Here is an 11,118-nt window from a genome sequence, read left to right as displayed (position 1 = left end):
GGAAAAATAGGTTGAGTGCTATTTAACTCTTATGAAGGATTGTGTCACAGGCACTGGAATTATAGACTCTGTGGCCATACATTTAATAAGGATTATTCAGATGTATTCAAGTTTTGGACAATAGTCCATAATAGTGTCAATATGAGTTAAAAGTTGAATTCAAGCTCTTTATATATACTTTTATTTATTTGACAGTAAAAACATGGTACAATTCAATAGTCAATAATATTTCATATTTAGTAGCATTGTGTCTCCCAAAACAAAACAAAAACTAAAAGCATTTTGTTTGAACCGTTTAACATTTGTGGGCTATCATAAAATAACTAAATTGTTGTATCACACCGTTTCCATTACCGCTGCAATATCCTTAAAATGACTGTGCAGGTTCTGAAATAAGCATGAAAACAACCAAACCAGAAATGTTAGGGTTTATTTGAATCAACAAAATAAATGCATTCAAATTACAACTGATACAAACCTGGAATTGTTGTATAGTCATTTCAAAAGACTTCTGATGGATCTGACCAGAAGGATCAGCCACCTTCAGCAATACCATCACATATGGAGAGTTTAACGACCTACACGTGTCTGAGCTCACTGCCATGCCGAGCTTCCACTGCATGTCAACTAACTGCAAACACAACACATCACATAAATACGGCAAAAAAATAAAAATAAATAATGAGTATGAGGAGTACCTGGCCAATGCTGAGGATCCCTTTGGCTTCCTGCTGTAACTGGACCTCAGCACTATGTTCACTCCATAACTTGTGTATCACTTGGAGAGAAGGTTTGGCCCACCTGCTGCTATCTTCTTCCAACTTTGACACTAAACCATCAGCAGAGAGGCTGTGTTTGCCGGCAAATCTGCAAATATTATGTTAACTATTTTAAATTCAGCTAAAGTACTCATGCAATTGCCAGTAATGAGTCTGAGCTGGGCAATATTTCAAGAATATTAGGGGAATATGTTAGGGAAAGTATTCATACCCCTGGAATTCCACATTTTGTCCAGTCACAATCCACGGACAGAAAAAACTGAAAAAAGGTGTTCAGCCTCTTCACACCTCAGAGCACCGTTCAATCCATCCTCCAGAAATGGAAAGAGGATGACAACTACAAACCTACCAAGACATGGCCGTCCATCGAAACTTACAGGCCAAACAAAGAGAGCACTGATCAAAGACGCAGCCAAGAGGCCCATGGTAACTCTGGAGGAGCTGCAGAGATCCACAGCTCAGATGTCCAATTTGCAGTTTGCCAGAAACCTTGTGGGGGACACAGTAAACATGTGGAGGAAGTTGCTCAGGTCAGATGAGGCGAAAATGGCACTTTTTGGCCACAAGGAAAATTCTATGTGAGGCAGAAACATAACACATTGCATGACTCTGAACACACCATCCCCACTGTCAAACATGGTGCAGGATCATGCTGTGGGACTGCTTTTCTTCAGCGTGGACAGGGAAGCTGCTCAGAGCTTATGGGAAGATGGATGGAGCCAAATACAGGACAATCTTGGAAGAAACCCATATGAATGATTTAAAAAACGTATTCCTGTGTTAGAATGACCCAATCAAAGTCCAGACCTAATGCTCTGTGTACATGTTAGCAACATTTGCATAACTGTGCATTTATCCCTTCAGAGGCAGCACAGGAGCAGGTCCACAGTAAAGAGTCAATACTCTTCTGTCGGGTCTTAATTTTTCACAAACGCAGGTTCTGACATTTTCCAAGTAAGAATTTCGAGTTAAAAGGGTGTTCTATTGACAATTTACAAGTCAGAACGTGGTCGGAACGTTTGTGGTCAAGACGTGACAAAATGTGCAGAAGTTCCAGGGGAATGAATACGTGTGTGTCTGTGCTGTATACCTGAATGTTAATAAAACATATCTTATAATACTCTGAAGATCCTCATGGTCAAGTGTGACACCAGCATTTGACAGTTCCTTTTTTTTTTTAAGAACAAAAACAAAACAAAGATTAGAACCATTTAAGAAAGGGTTTGAAGATCTATTAACTCACATTAGATAGTACAGCTGAATCAACTCCCGCAGACTGTCCACAGAGATGGGTCAGAATGTGCAAACACTGTAAATCAAGACAAACAAACAAATAATTATACATATAGTCAAGTAAAAAAGAGTAGATCCTCACTTAGTTTCTGCAAATATTCGTAAGACAAAACAAATTCTCACTGTATCAGAAAATGCATCAGGTGGTAATATATTAATGATGTCCACGACCTTATTCGAAACTGAAACACACGAGACACAAACTCAACACATGATGCCTCCTCCACAGCCTGACAACAGTGCACCGTTAAATGGAGTAGCAATGCTGATCAATCAGTTGTTCAGAAATTCGAAATTAATTTCTCACTTTAACAGGTGTAAATAATAAGAACACAAATGTGTATAAGTTTATCCCATGGTTTATCCACAGCCAACAACAAGTATCCTACCATACGTCAAGTCTGCTGCTGGCATCTTCCCTTCTGCAGACGAGAGCACAGAGCCTCCTGTGTGGTGGTGCTGACCCCCCTAAACTATAATATCATGAGATACACCCCTTCTCTGGTATCAATGCTGTTTTGACCAGAGATTAGTTGTGAATGTTGTTTTCACGATGTCTTTAGTCTGTCCTGCGCACTAGCATGTTGCAGAGAGATCACGCCCTGGGACAGACCACTGTCCCACAATGCCATGTGAGTGTAACACGTGATCTGCGTGGGTTTATTACAATGCAAGCAATACTTATCGAAAATGTATTACTTGTGCATGTTTAAATATGTTTTGATCGATGGCCATGTATTATTTTACTTATATATGCTGTTGTAAAGTGTCTTGTTTGTGTTCATTTAAAGTGTTTCCCCCTGTGCGCACAATGCACTGTTCCAACGCGGAAGCGGTTTGCTGCTGTCAAATAGACTTGTGATAAGCACTTTTAGCTCACATTTGTCCACAAAACTAATTATCTGCGCCGCACTGTCGCAATGGACTCTCCACGTTGGTTGCCGCTGGAATCAAATCCTGAAGTAAGTATCTTTCCCTTCTTCAAATCTTTATGTTCTCTGATTCATTCAACAGCAGAGCTAACAGGTAGCTTAGCTAACTGACTTACTTATGGCTAACTGAGAACAAAAGCTAAAGCTTAACGTTATGACTATTAAAAGTGATAAATGACAATTTGTTTTTTTCTAATTTCAGGTCATGACGACGGTAAGTTTGTTGTTGTTGTTGTTGTTTTTTGTTTTAAATATAGATTTAATAGGACACAGATTTAACAGAAAATGTAGGGTTTTTTATTTGTTTAGGCAGTAAATGCAACATTTTGAGATTTTTTTTCCGATTCAAATTATATAATTTTTATTGTAGAAAAAGCTTCAGTTGTAGTCATCTGGACTCAGTTAGAAAAATTAGACGTTTTGACTCTCATCCAAGAGTCATTGTCAATAAAAGAACGTCGAGAACTCCGATATTTGTACTATTCTGTGGTAAGTCCAGCCCATTGGGCGGAGCCTTCCTGAAGTGGAAAGAGTTGTTTGTTTCAACAGAAACTCCCCCCCCCTTGTATCTACCAAGCTAGCCTTATTTTTATTTTAGCCTATTTTTCTAACTGAGTCCAAATGACTACAACTGAAGCTTTTTCTACAATGGAACACGCCTGGACGAATGAGGGATTACACCGACATATATAATATTTAGTTTTAAATTATGGAAACTGTCCTAATTTTGTATAATTCTGTCCCCATTCACACATGCATCCTTACCTGGGAATGTCCCTGGCATTTTCCTGAGGAGTTACATGTGTGAATGTAGCCGAAGTGCATTTTTGATATGGTAATTTCCCTGGTAAATTTCCTGGCCTAATGCAGGGAATGGTTATGCGTCAATAAAGCTAGAACATTTCCAGTACCACTGCTCATGTCTTTCGTTACGAGCTTGAAGTAATTTAAATGATGCCACACGTTGCAATAGTGATAGAACACAGAGGGACAAAAGCCAGCTTAAGTGTGAACAGAACAGACCCAGCGATGTTCTGGGAATGAAGCCTGTGTGAATGGGGGTCAGAGCTGACTGTGGCAATCTGCACATCGCAATTTACTGGAAACTACCATATGTGTGACTGGGGCTTCTGAATCCCATGGATACATTTCGTTAAATGAAGTCATTAGGCTTGTTGCAAGTTCCTAACCATTAGTGGAGACTATTCTACATGCATCATGGGAGTTTGAGCATTGCCTACTACTCCTAATCCCAAATACAGTTTCTGAACCGCTTGGGGATGAAACCAACTTGGCAGTTTGGAGACGTTTATGGTTTGGATCCAGAGCTTCTTAGTATGGTACCAAGACCCGTGTGTGCGGTGCTCCTCCTCTTTCCAATTACAGACAAGGTATGCGCAAATCCTGTAAAACATTATATTTGTGCCGTATTTGAATTGATGTCCCATTGTACTTTTCTTTTTGTGCAGTATGAGGCATTTAAGCAGGAAGAAGAAGCAAAGGTGAAGACCGGGAAACAGGATGTCTCCCCTGATGTCTACTTTATGAAACAAACCATTGGAAATGCCTGTGGAACAGTAGGAATCATTCATGCCGTGGCAAACAATTTGAAACATCTGGAGTTTGGTAAACATGCATTATTTGTCCGTTCTAGTTGCGTGTCATATTGTTCTGCTGTATATTGTACAACATGTGTCCACCTGTACCTGAGGAGTTTCCAGCAGCTCTATGGCCATAGATTTATGTACACTATGTGTCAACACAAGTACAAACTCAATCAAAAGCTCATGCATGGGAAATGAAACCTTCAGTTGCAGCTGTACATTTATATTATAGAACAAATAAATAACCAAATAATTTGGACATTATTTTTGTTTAGGAAAATGTTACGCAAAACAAAAGTATTTTTGTAGATTTATCAAACCTGCAACTAACTGACTGCTATTCATCAGGTTATTTTTTAAGTAGATGACCTGAAATGTGGAGCCCACGAGTAGCTCTCATGGCATGAGCGGCTGGAGGCCCTGGTTTTACATTCTAAATAAGTGTGTGTTTTTATTCAAGGGCCTGATTCTCCTCTCAAGAAATTTATCGAGAACACTTCTCAAATGAACCCAGAGGAACGGGCTGCATTCCTTGAAAAGGATGAGGTATTTCATGTTCTGATAGTAATGGTAGCCTTTAATATACTGTATGTCCTTTCAATATTTTCTATTATAAATTTGAGCTTGGTCAGGTCTTAATTTTGTCATTTGCAGAGTATACGTGTTACGCATGAATCAAGTGCTCAAGAAGGACAGACTGAGGTTTGTATTGGTTTAAAAATACAGTTTATTTTCAAAAATTATATTGTATGACAATACATTAATTTACCATGTGCCAGGCACCAAGTGCTGATGAACGAGTCAATTTACACTTCATAGCCTTTGTTAATGTGGGAGGAAAGCTCTATGAACTGGGTAATTTGCTTCAACTTTACAGTTATTGATTTGATGTCAATAATCTCCATCTAATCAAACTGCTTGTTCACATGTCTTAGATGGTCGTAAGCCTTTTCCTATTGCACATGGAAACACTTCAGAGGAAACTCTCCTTGAGGTAAAATATATTAAAATTCAAATGTATTTTGTCTCAATAATACTTATATATTTTGGTTGTTTTAAAGGATGCAGTAGATGTTTGTAAAGTCTTCATGGCTCGAGACCCAGATGAAGTCTGCTTCACCATTATCGCCCTAAGCAAAGATTAAAAGTGTTGACTTTTTTTTTAGATGTCATAAAAGGAAACTGCCAAACATTCTCAAGTGCTCACTACATCAGCTCTTACCTCTCTTCAAAAACAGATTAGTAAACGGGTTAAGAGCAATACAACAACACACTTTTAAGTTTAATTTAAGTTAAAGTTCCTATGATGACTTATTAAAGAAATACAAAATATCGATCATGGAGGGGGAGCTAACTAACACAAAGTAATGTATTCCAATTCACTATTGCACTAACTTGTTTTGCTTCATGGAGAATGTTATATTTGGTTTGACCTTAAATTTCAATAATCATTTTAAAGCTACAAAAACAAATGCACTTGTCTGTGGAGACAGTATTATAACAAGAATAAGATTATCTTGTCTCTTGAAGGAGTCAACTTGACATGTGACCATTCTTCAGGGATGTGCCTACGTTTTGTAATTCTGTCAAATAAACCAGATTTCTTCTAATGACCCTTTATTACATTGTGTTATACACATGATAAAGTACATATTGTTTTCGTGTGTAGTATCAACCCTTTATTACATTGTGTTATACACATGATAAAGTACATATTGTTTTTGTGTGTAGTATCAACTAAGTTTAAATTGTACAGACCAAACACTGTGAAACCTGTAACCTAACGTGCAATTATGTTTTAACACATTAAGGGTAAGGATGGGTTATTTGTCAGTTGTTCCATAGTTTAGGCTTTGTTTTATTCTTATTTTTATATATTCCTATGAGCTTTATACAGCCAGAAAACGCTGTAGTACTGCAGAGTAACCACTGAGGGGCGCTGTATGAAAGGGAAACGTGTAGGTGCTTTTTGCCTGAAGATTCTTCTCTGCTTTTCTCTACTTTTTCGGACTATAAAGTAGAGACAAACGACAACTGCGTTTCCCCCCGCGCACAGACGGCTTCACCTGTCAAATAAAAGTTGAAAACGTCCACCTGAAACCCACCTGGAAGCCGCACAAAGGAGCGGTAGGTGTTCTGGACCCTCCTGTGAACCCCCCACTTTCCACTGCCCCCGCCTCAGCCGCACACTTCATGAAAGGACAATCCCGTGTGTTCCTCTGCGCCCTAAGGTGAGCCGTGTGTCGTGACCGTGTGACCGAGCGCAGACTAGGTGGAGACCCAGCCGTGATTAATTCAGCAGTAATAACACAGGCGTGTCGGATGAGAACAGGTAGATTAAAGGCAGCAGGTGATGCAGGGCGAGCGTTAGAACCACTGCAACGTTTAGTCACTCGCGTTTCTTAAAGGAGTCGGTGCTGTCGATTCTTATTCACCTGTAGTTGACTCGATCAGGTTTCTGTGCGTCCACTGTCTGGTGCTTGCATGAACGGGCTCCATTTATGCCCCTGAGCGGACCCTTGCTGTGGACACAAAGACTTTGTGATGGAGTGGCGTGAGCAGTCCACGGTCAGCTGCGACGAAGCCTACGTGGAGGCGCAGAGATGGATCGAGGTAAGAGATTCTAAGTGTTTCTCACTCACTTTGACTGACCAAAGCTGGCTCTGAGTTGTGCAGGTGTGACACTGCTGATCAGTCTTAGAAGAAGAATGTGATCATGGTTTATGCTCAGTCTTTTCTTGCTGATGTTTCTGCTTCTAAGCTCCATGCCCCCGAGGAAAACACAGCCAGACTTTAGAGATGCACACAGGCATGTCACCCTTGACCTCATGTGTAGAGACATATAATCAAAGGGGGAGATGAGGAATGATTTGTGCTCTTGCTGAGTCTATTTGTTCAGAAGACGTTGGTTTGACACGTCCATCACTCATGGGTTTGTCTTGGATGTGTCTTCCATGTCAGATCTTGCCTGGACCTGCTCATTTTTTTTACTCTGTTCAATGCTTTGCTGATCGTTTTCCCCTTTTTAGGTCATGAAGAGACCTGAAAACTCGCACTGATTTCAAATGAATGATGAATATGTTCCTGATTTAACTTTGGATGTTTTCAGTTTCTATACAATATTTGCAGTGGTTTGAGTCAAGTTAATGATTGGTTTACAAGAATGTCCTCTGTCAAAGTGATAATAGCAGCAGATAGTGACAATTGATGTGTCCTACCAAGCATAATATGAGTATAATCGACAAAAAAAAAGAGTGAAATTACTCCAAATGAATCACAAAAGTGCAGAAAGATCACCTTATGCCCTCATTTGAATATTTACAACAAAACCTTTTTAAACTTTTATTTTGAATCTCCTCTTTTTGTGGCATTTTTCACCTTAATCAATATTCTCTATATTCAAATTTGTATATCTTCAAAACAACATTCCAAATATTACCTAAATTTCAATAAATTGCCCACTTCTACTAATAACTGTTTCATTAAATGCATCACACAGTATTCTTTTTTTACACAGTCACATCTGCAGTACGTGTCGTTTCCCCTCTGAACATCAGACAAACCCCTTCTCATGAATGTGGTTTCTCGTGAAGCCTAATCCACAGTCCACGCTCTCCAGTGAAAGACCTCCGGGAGCTGCAGTGGCTGTAACTAAACAAATATTGTTCTTATTTCACGAGGGTTGAATCTGAATGCGTTCGGTGTGACATCAGAGTCTCGCACACTGGCCCATTGTAGTGGCTTGGGCTGGTGGTCCTCTGTGGGCATGATCTTTCCAATCAGGAGTTGGCAGATTAGGTGAGGCGAAAGTGGGAGGGGGCTGACCAAGTTGTAGAAGTTGGGAGTATTAACAAGGGATTTATTATTTAACAGCAGCGGCACAAGCGTGGGCAGCACAAAAGCAATCAAAGAGCGAATTCTGGCAAGACGTTGACACCATTCCTTCAAATAGAAAGTGTTATGGTGCAGCTCGGTGCCACTGGGTGATTAACAAGCCGCCCGGCATTTATAGCACTTTAAACAGAGGCATGTGTGCGACCAGGCTGGTGAGGTAGTTAGAGACTGGGCTACATAGTCTAGAGCCCGTCACATGGACACATTCCTGCATTAGCTGCCATGACTGTAAGAGTAGTAGACCCCTTAAAGCGTTTGCCCACTGTCAGCTCGGGCCGCTGTGTGCGACCACAGTGCACTGCCAGAATAATGGAGCTGCGTGTCAAGTGAACAGTGAGGCTTTAATGGTGACGATAGCAACAGACAGAAGCAAAGTGGCATTGCTTTAGATGTGCATGGTTATGATGTGTTTTTATACTATATTGGGCCCATTGGACGCTGTACAACAATGATCAGGAGCGGTCATGTTGGGCTGAAACAAGATTAAGCTCAACTCAGCGATTATTTAGATCATTGTCAACTAATTTAGTCATCGAATAATCATAATTTAGACTATACAGACTTCAAAACATGTCACGTGCTGAGAAAACAGGTTTTATGACTAATCACCTTAGCTTCATCCGGATCAAATTTAGTAACAAAATCTGATATACTTATGGGCATTTGGTCTTCTAAACAACTTAATAATTGCTAGATCACAATTGATTAGCAGAATAATTGTTGGTTACAGTCCCACAGTCATGTTTACAGGACTTGTGTATTCATTTATGAAGTGTCCTCTATGACCTGGCCCACTGTGCTGCTCTGCTGATCATTAGTCACCTCACTATAGGCCCTCCTTTGGTTTCGGCCGGCAGCAATTAGAGAAATTAGGTCCCTATATTCAGACGTAATCACGTGTATCTGGACCTCACACACCTTTCACTTTGTTGTTTCATGTTGTCTATGTCGTTCCATTATAACGATAAGTCACTGGTGTCAGCACTAGTGGCTTCTGTGCAGCTTTTTCCAGAGATGCAGAAATGATTTGGACAATGTCCCTTTTGCACTCTGATGACCCATGCTCGTGTTAAGAAGGAACAAAGAATTTTTTGGAACAATTAGCAGGGGGCTGCATCCGCACAAACCTTGAATACTGATTTGCCTCGATGCGCCGCATGAATAAACAATCACTTTGGTCACGGACGCAGAGGTGCTGTTTCTAACCGCTATTCTGCTAGAACAACACTTTTAAAGCTGCTTTGTGATGCATTTTATGACAATTTAACACAACTTTGACTTCATTAATGCAAAGGAAACATGTAATCGTGTTCACATAAACTGTTGCAAAGTTGCTCAGCTTCTTATGGTGGCTTCAGCCCAAACATCTCTGTGGTTTTCATGGAATAATGTTTACTTTTGACATCTCTGTGGTTTTCATGGAATATGTTTACTTTTTATTTTGTTACTGAGGAGTCATTTTGTGAAGGAAATGCATCATCGGTTCAAAGGAGAATTGCGATATGAGAATGAGATGATTAAAAAATGCAACAGTAACTTGAACGTCCGCATATTTGTTGTGAATCACATTTCTTTGTTGCAGATTTCCTCACGATGTGCCATGTGAATGTGTGTAATTATTGTTTTGAAGCATAAGGTAAAGTTACCTCAAAGCTGACTTCCTCTTCTACTGTTTGACATTCTTGAGGGTGTGTGCAGGAAGGCAAGCTGTTTCTGAAACCTGTGTCCATGCCTTGATTCGCCTTGTTGAATCAGAGTAGCAGAGTGTTGTAGCAGATTAGAGCTATTATTCCACATGACAGGTTCCACAGGAGAGAGAGAGGGCTCAGTGGACTGGGAGTTATTCCTCTCATAATGACGAGAGAAGAGGGGAAAATATTCACTCACTGGCGGCTGGATCCACCCTGCAGACTGGAACAAAAGAACAGACCACTTGTATTAACATTTGAAAGGAGCTGTTGCATTGTTAGTGTTTACTTTGTAGATTGGAAATGTCAGGACGGGTTAAATGACAAATTACGTGTGTGTTGTTGTTGTTTTTTTCAGATAGAGATCAAATGAGGATCGAAGAGCATATGATACATTGAATTTACAGCTGGCTCCAGACTCCAAATATACTTTTGTGTGAAAAAGCTTTGATAAAAACAAGATAATACACCTCTGAAAAGTCTTTGAATCTGTGGACACACACACAAACCTTTTAAAATACATGGAGTAGACCAAGACTAAACCAGGACTCGAACAGGACCAAACCAAGCAGACATCAGATCTAAACTGTGCTTGTGAAGTCCAGCTGTTTTGTCTTGATTGACAGGGATAGAACCAGAAGGTTAGGGACGTTTATTTGTAGATCACGATACATTAAGTAGTTCAGAGTGCTTTGCAGAATGACAAATATGCATTAAAAGTACAATACAAACAAACAAAAAGATTAAAAATCAAGCTTCTTATAACTTCTAAAAGAAGAGTGCAAATAGAATCCCCTCAGTCATATTATATCTGAATAAAACTTTTGAACATTGTCCCAATAGAGGCCTTTCTCACACCTCTAGATTTTAGCTGCATAAAACTGAAACACAGATTCCCCATGTTTAGTCCTGACTCTGGCACCAGCAG

General features: G+C 39.9%; 3 protein-coding genes across 5 annotated transcripts in view; 2 read left to right on the top strand and 1 right to left on the bottom strand.

Moving 5' to 3' along the window:
* Window positions 1–279: 279 nt before the first annotated feature.
* On the bottom strand, window positions 280–2,632 carry commd6 (COMM domain containing 6). The gene is made up of 7 exons (XM_072444846.1): window positions 2,462–2,632; window positions 2,196–2,254; window positions 2,023–2,088; window positions 1,870–1,946; window positions 699–867; window positions 479–631; window positions 280–387 (listed from the first exon to the last, which is right to left on the bottom strand). Exons 1-7 carry the CDS (start codon window positions 2,484–2,486, stop codon window positions 337–339), a joined length of 600 nt encoding a protein of 199 aa, XP_072300947.1. The 5' UTR covers window positions 2,487–2,632; the 3' UTR covers window positions 280–336.
* Window positions 2,633–3,136: 504 nt separating this feature from the next.
* uchl3 (ubiquitin carboxyl-terminal esterase L3 (ubiquitin thiolesterase)) lies at window positions 3,137–6,218 on the top strand. Its single transcript, XM_072444845.1, has 8 exons — window positions 3,137–3,218; window positions 4,267–4,395; window positions 4,474–4,630; window positions 5,069–5,154; window positions 5,263–5,310; window positions 5,388–5,463; window positions 5,544–5,602; window positions 5,670–6,218. Exons 1-8 carry the CDS (start codon window positions 3,210–3,212, stop codon window positions 5,751–5,753), a joined length of 648 nt encoding a protein of 215 aa, XP_072300946.1. The 5' UTR covers window positions 3,137–3,209; the 3' UTR covers window positions 5,754–6,218.
* An 851-nt stretch (window positions 6,219–7,069) lies between these two features.
* The window catches only part of LOC140359723 (LIM domain only protein 7-like), a 40,322-nt gene continuing 36,273 nt past the window's right edge, over window positions 7,070–11,118 (top strand). For 2 of the 3 annotated variants that reach the window (XM_072444843.1, XM_072444841.1), the window contains exon 1: window positions 7,071–7,221. In XM_072444843.1, the coding sequence (XP_072300944.1) occupies window positions 7,153–7,221 (69 nt within the window). In that variant the 5' untranslated portion in view covers window positions 7,071–7,152. Of the gene's footprint in view, window positions 7,222–11,118 lie in introns of all 3 variants that reach the window. The other variant, XM_072444840.1, reaches the window with a different exon arrangement.

Source organism: Eucyclogobius newberryi, unplaced genomic scaffold, assembly GCF_026437365.1.
Source record: "Eucyclogobius newberryi isolate DKJ021-1_F unplaced genomic scaffold, fEucNew1.0.hap1 SCAF_14, whole genome shotgun sequence".
NCBI lineage: Eukaryota > Metazoa > Chordata > Actinopteri > Gobiiformes > Gobiidae > Eucyclogobius > Eucyclogobius newberryi.
This window is presented reverse-complemented; position numbering and strand designations above follow the sequence as displayed.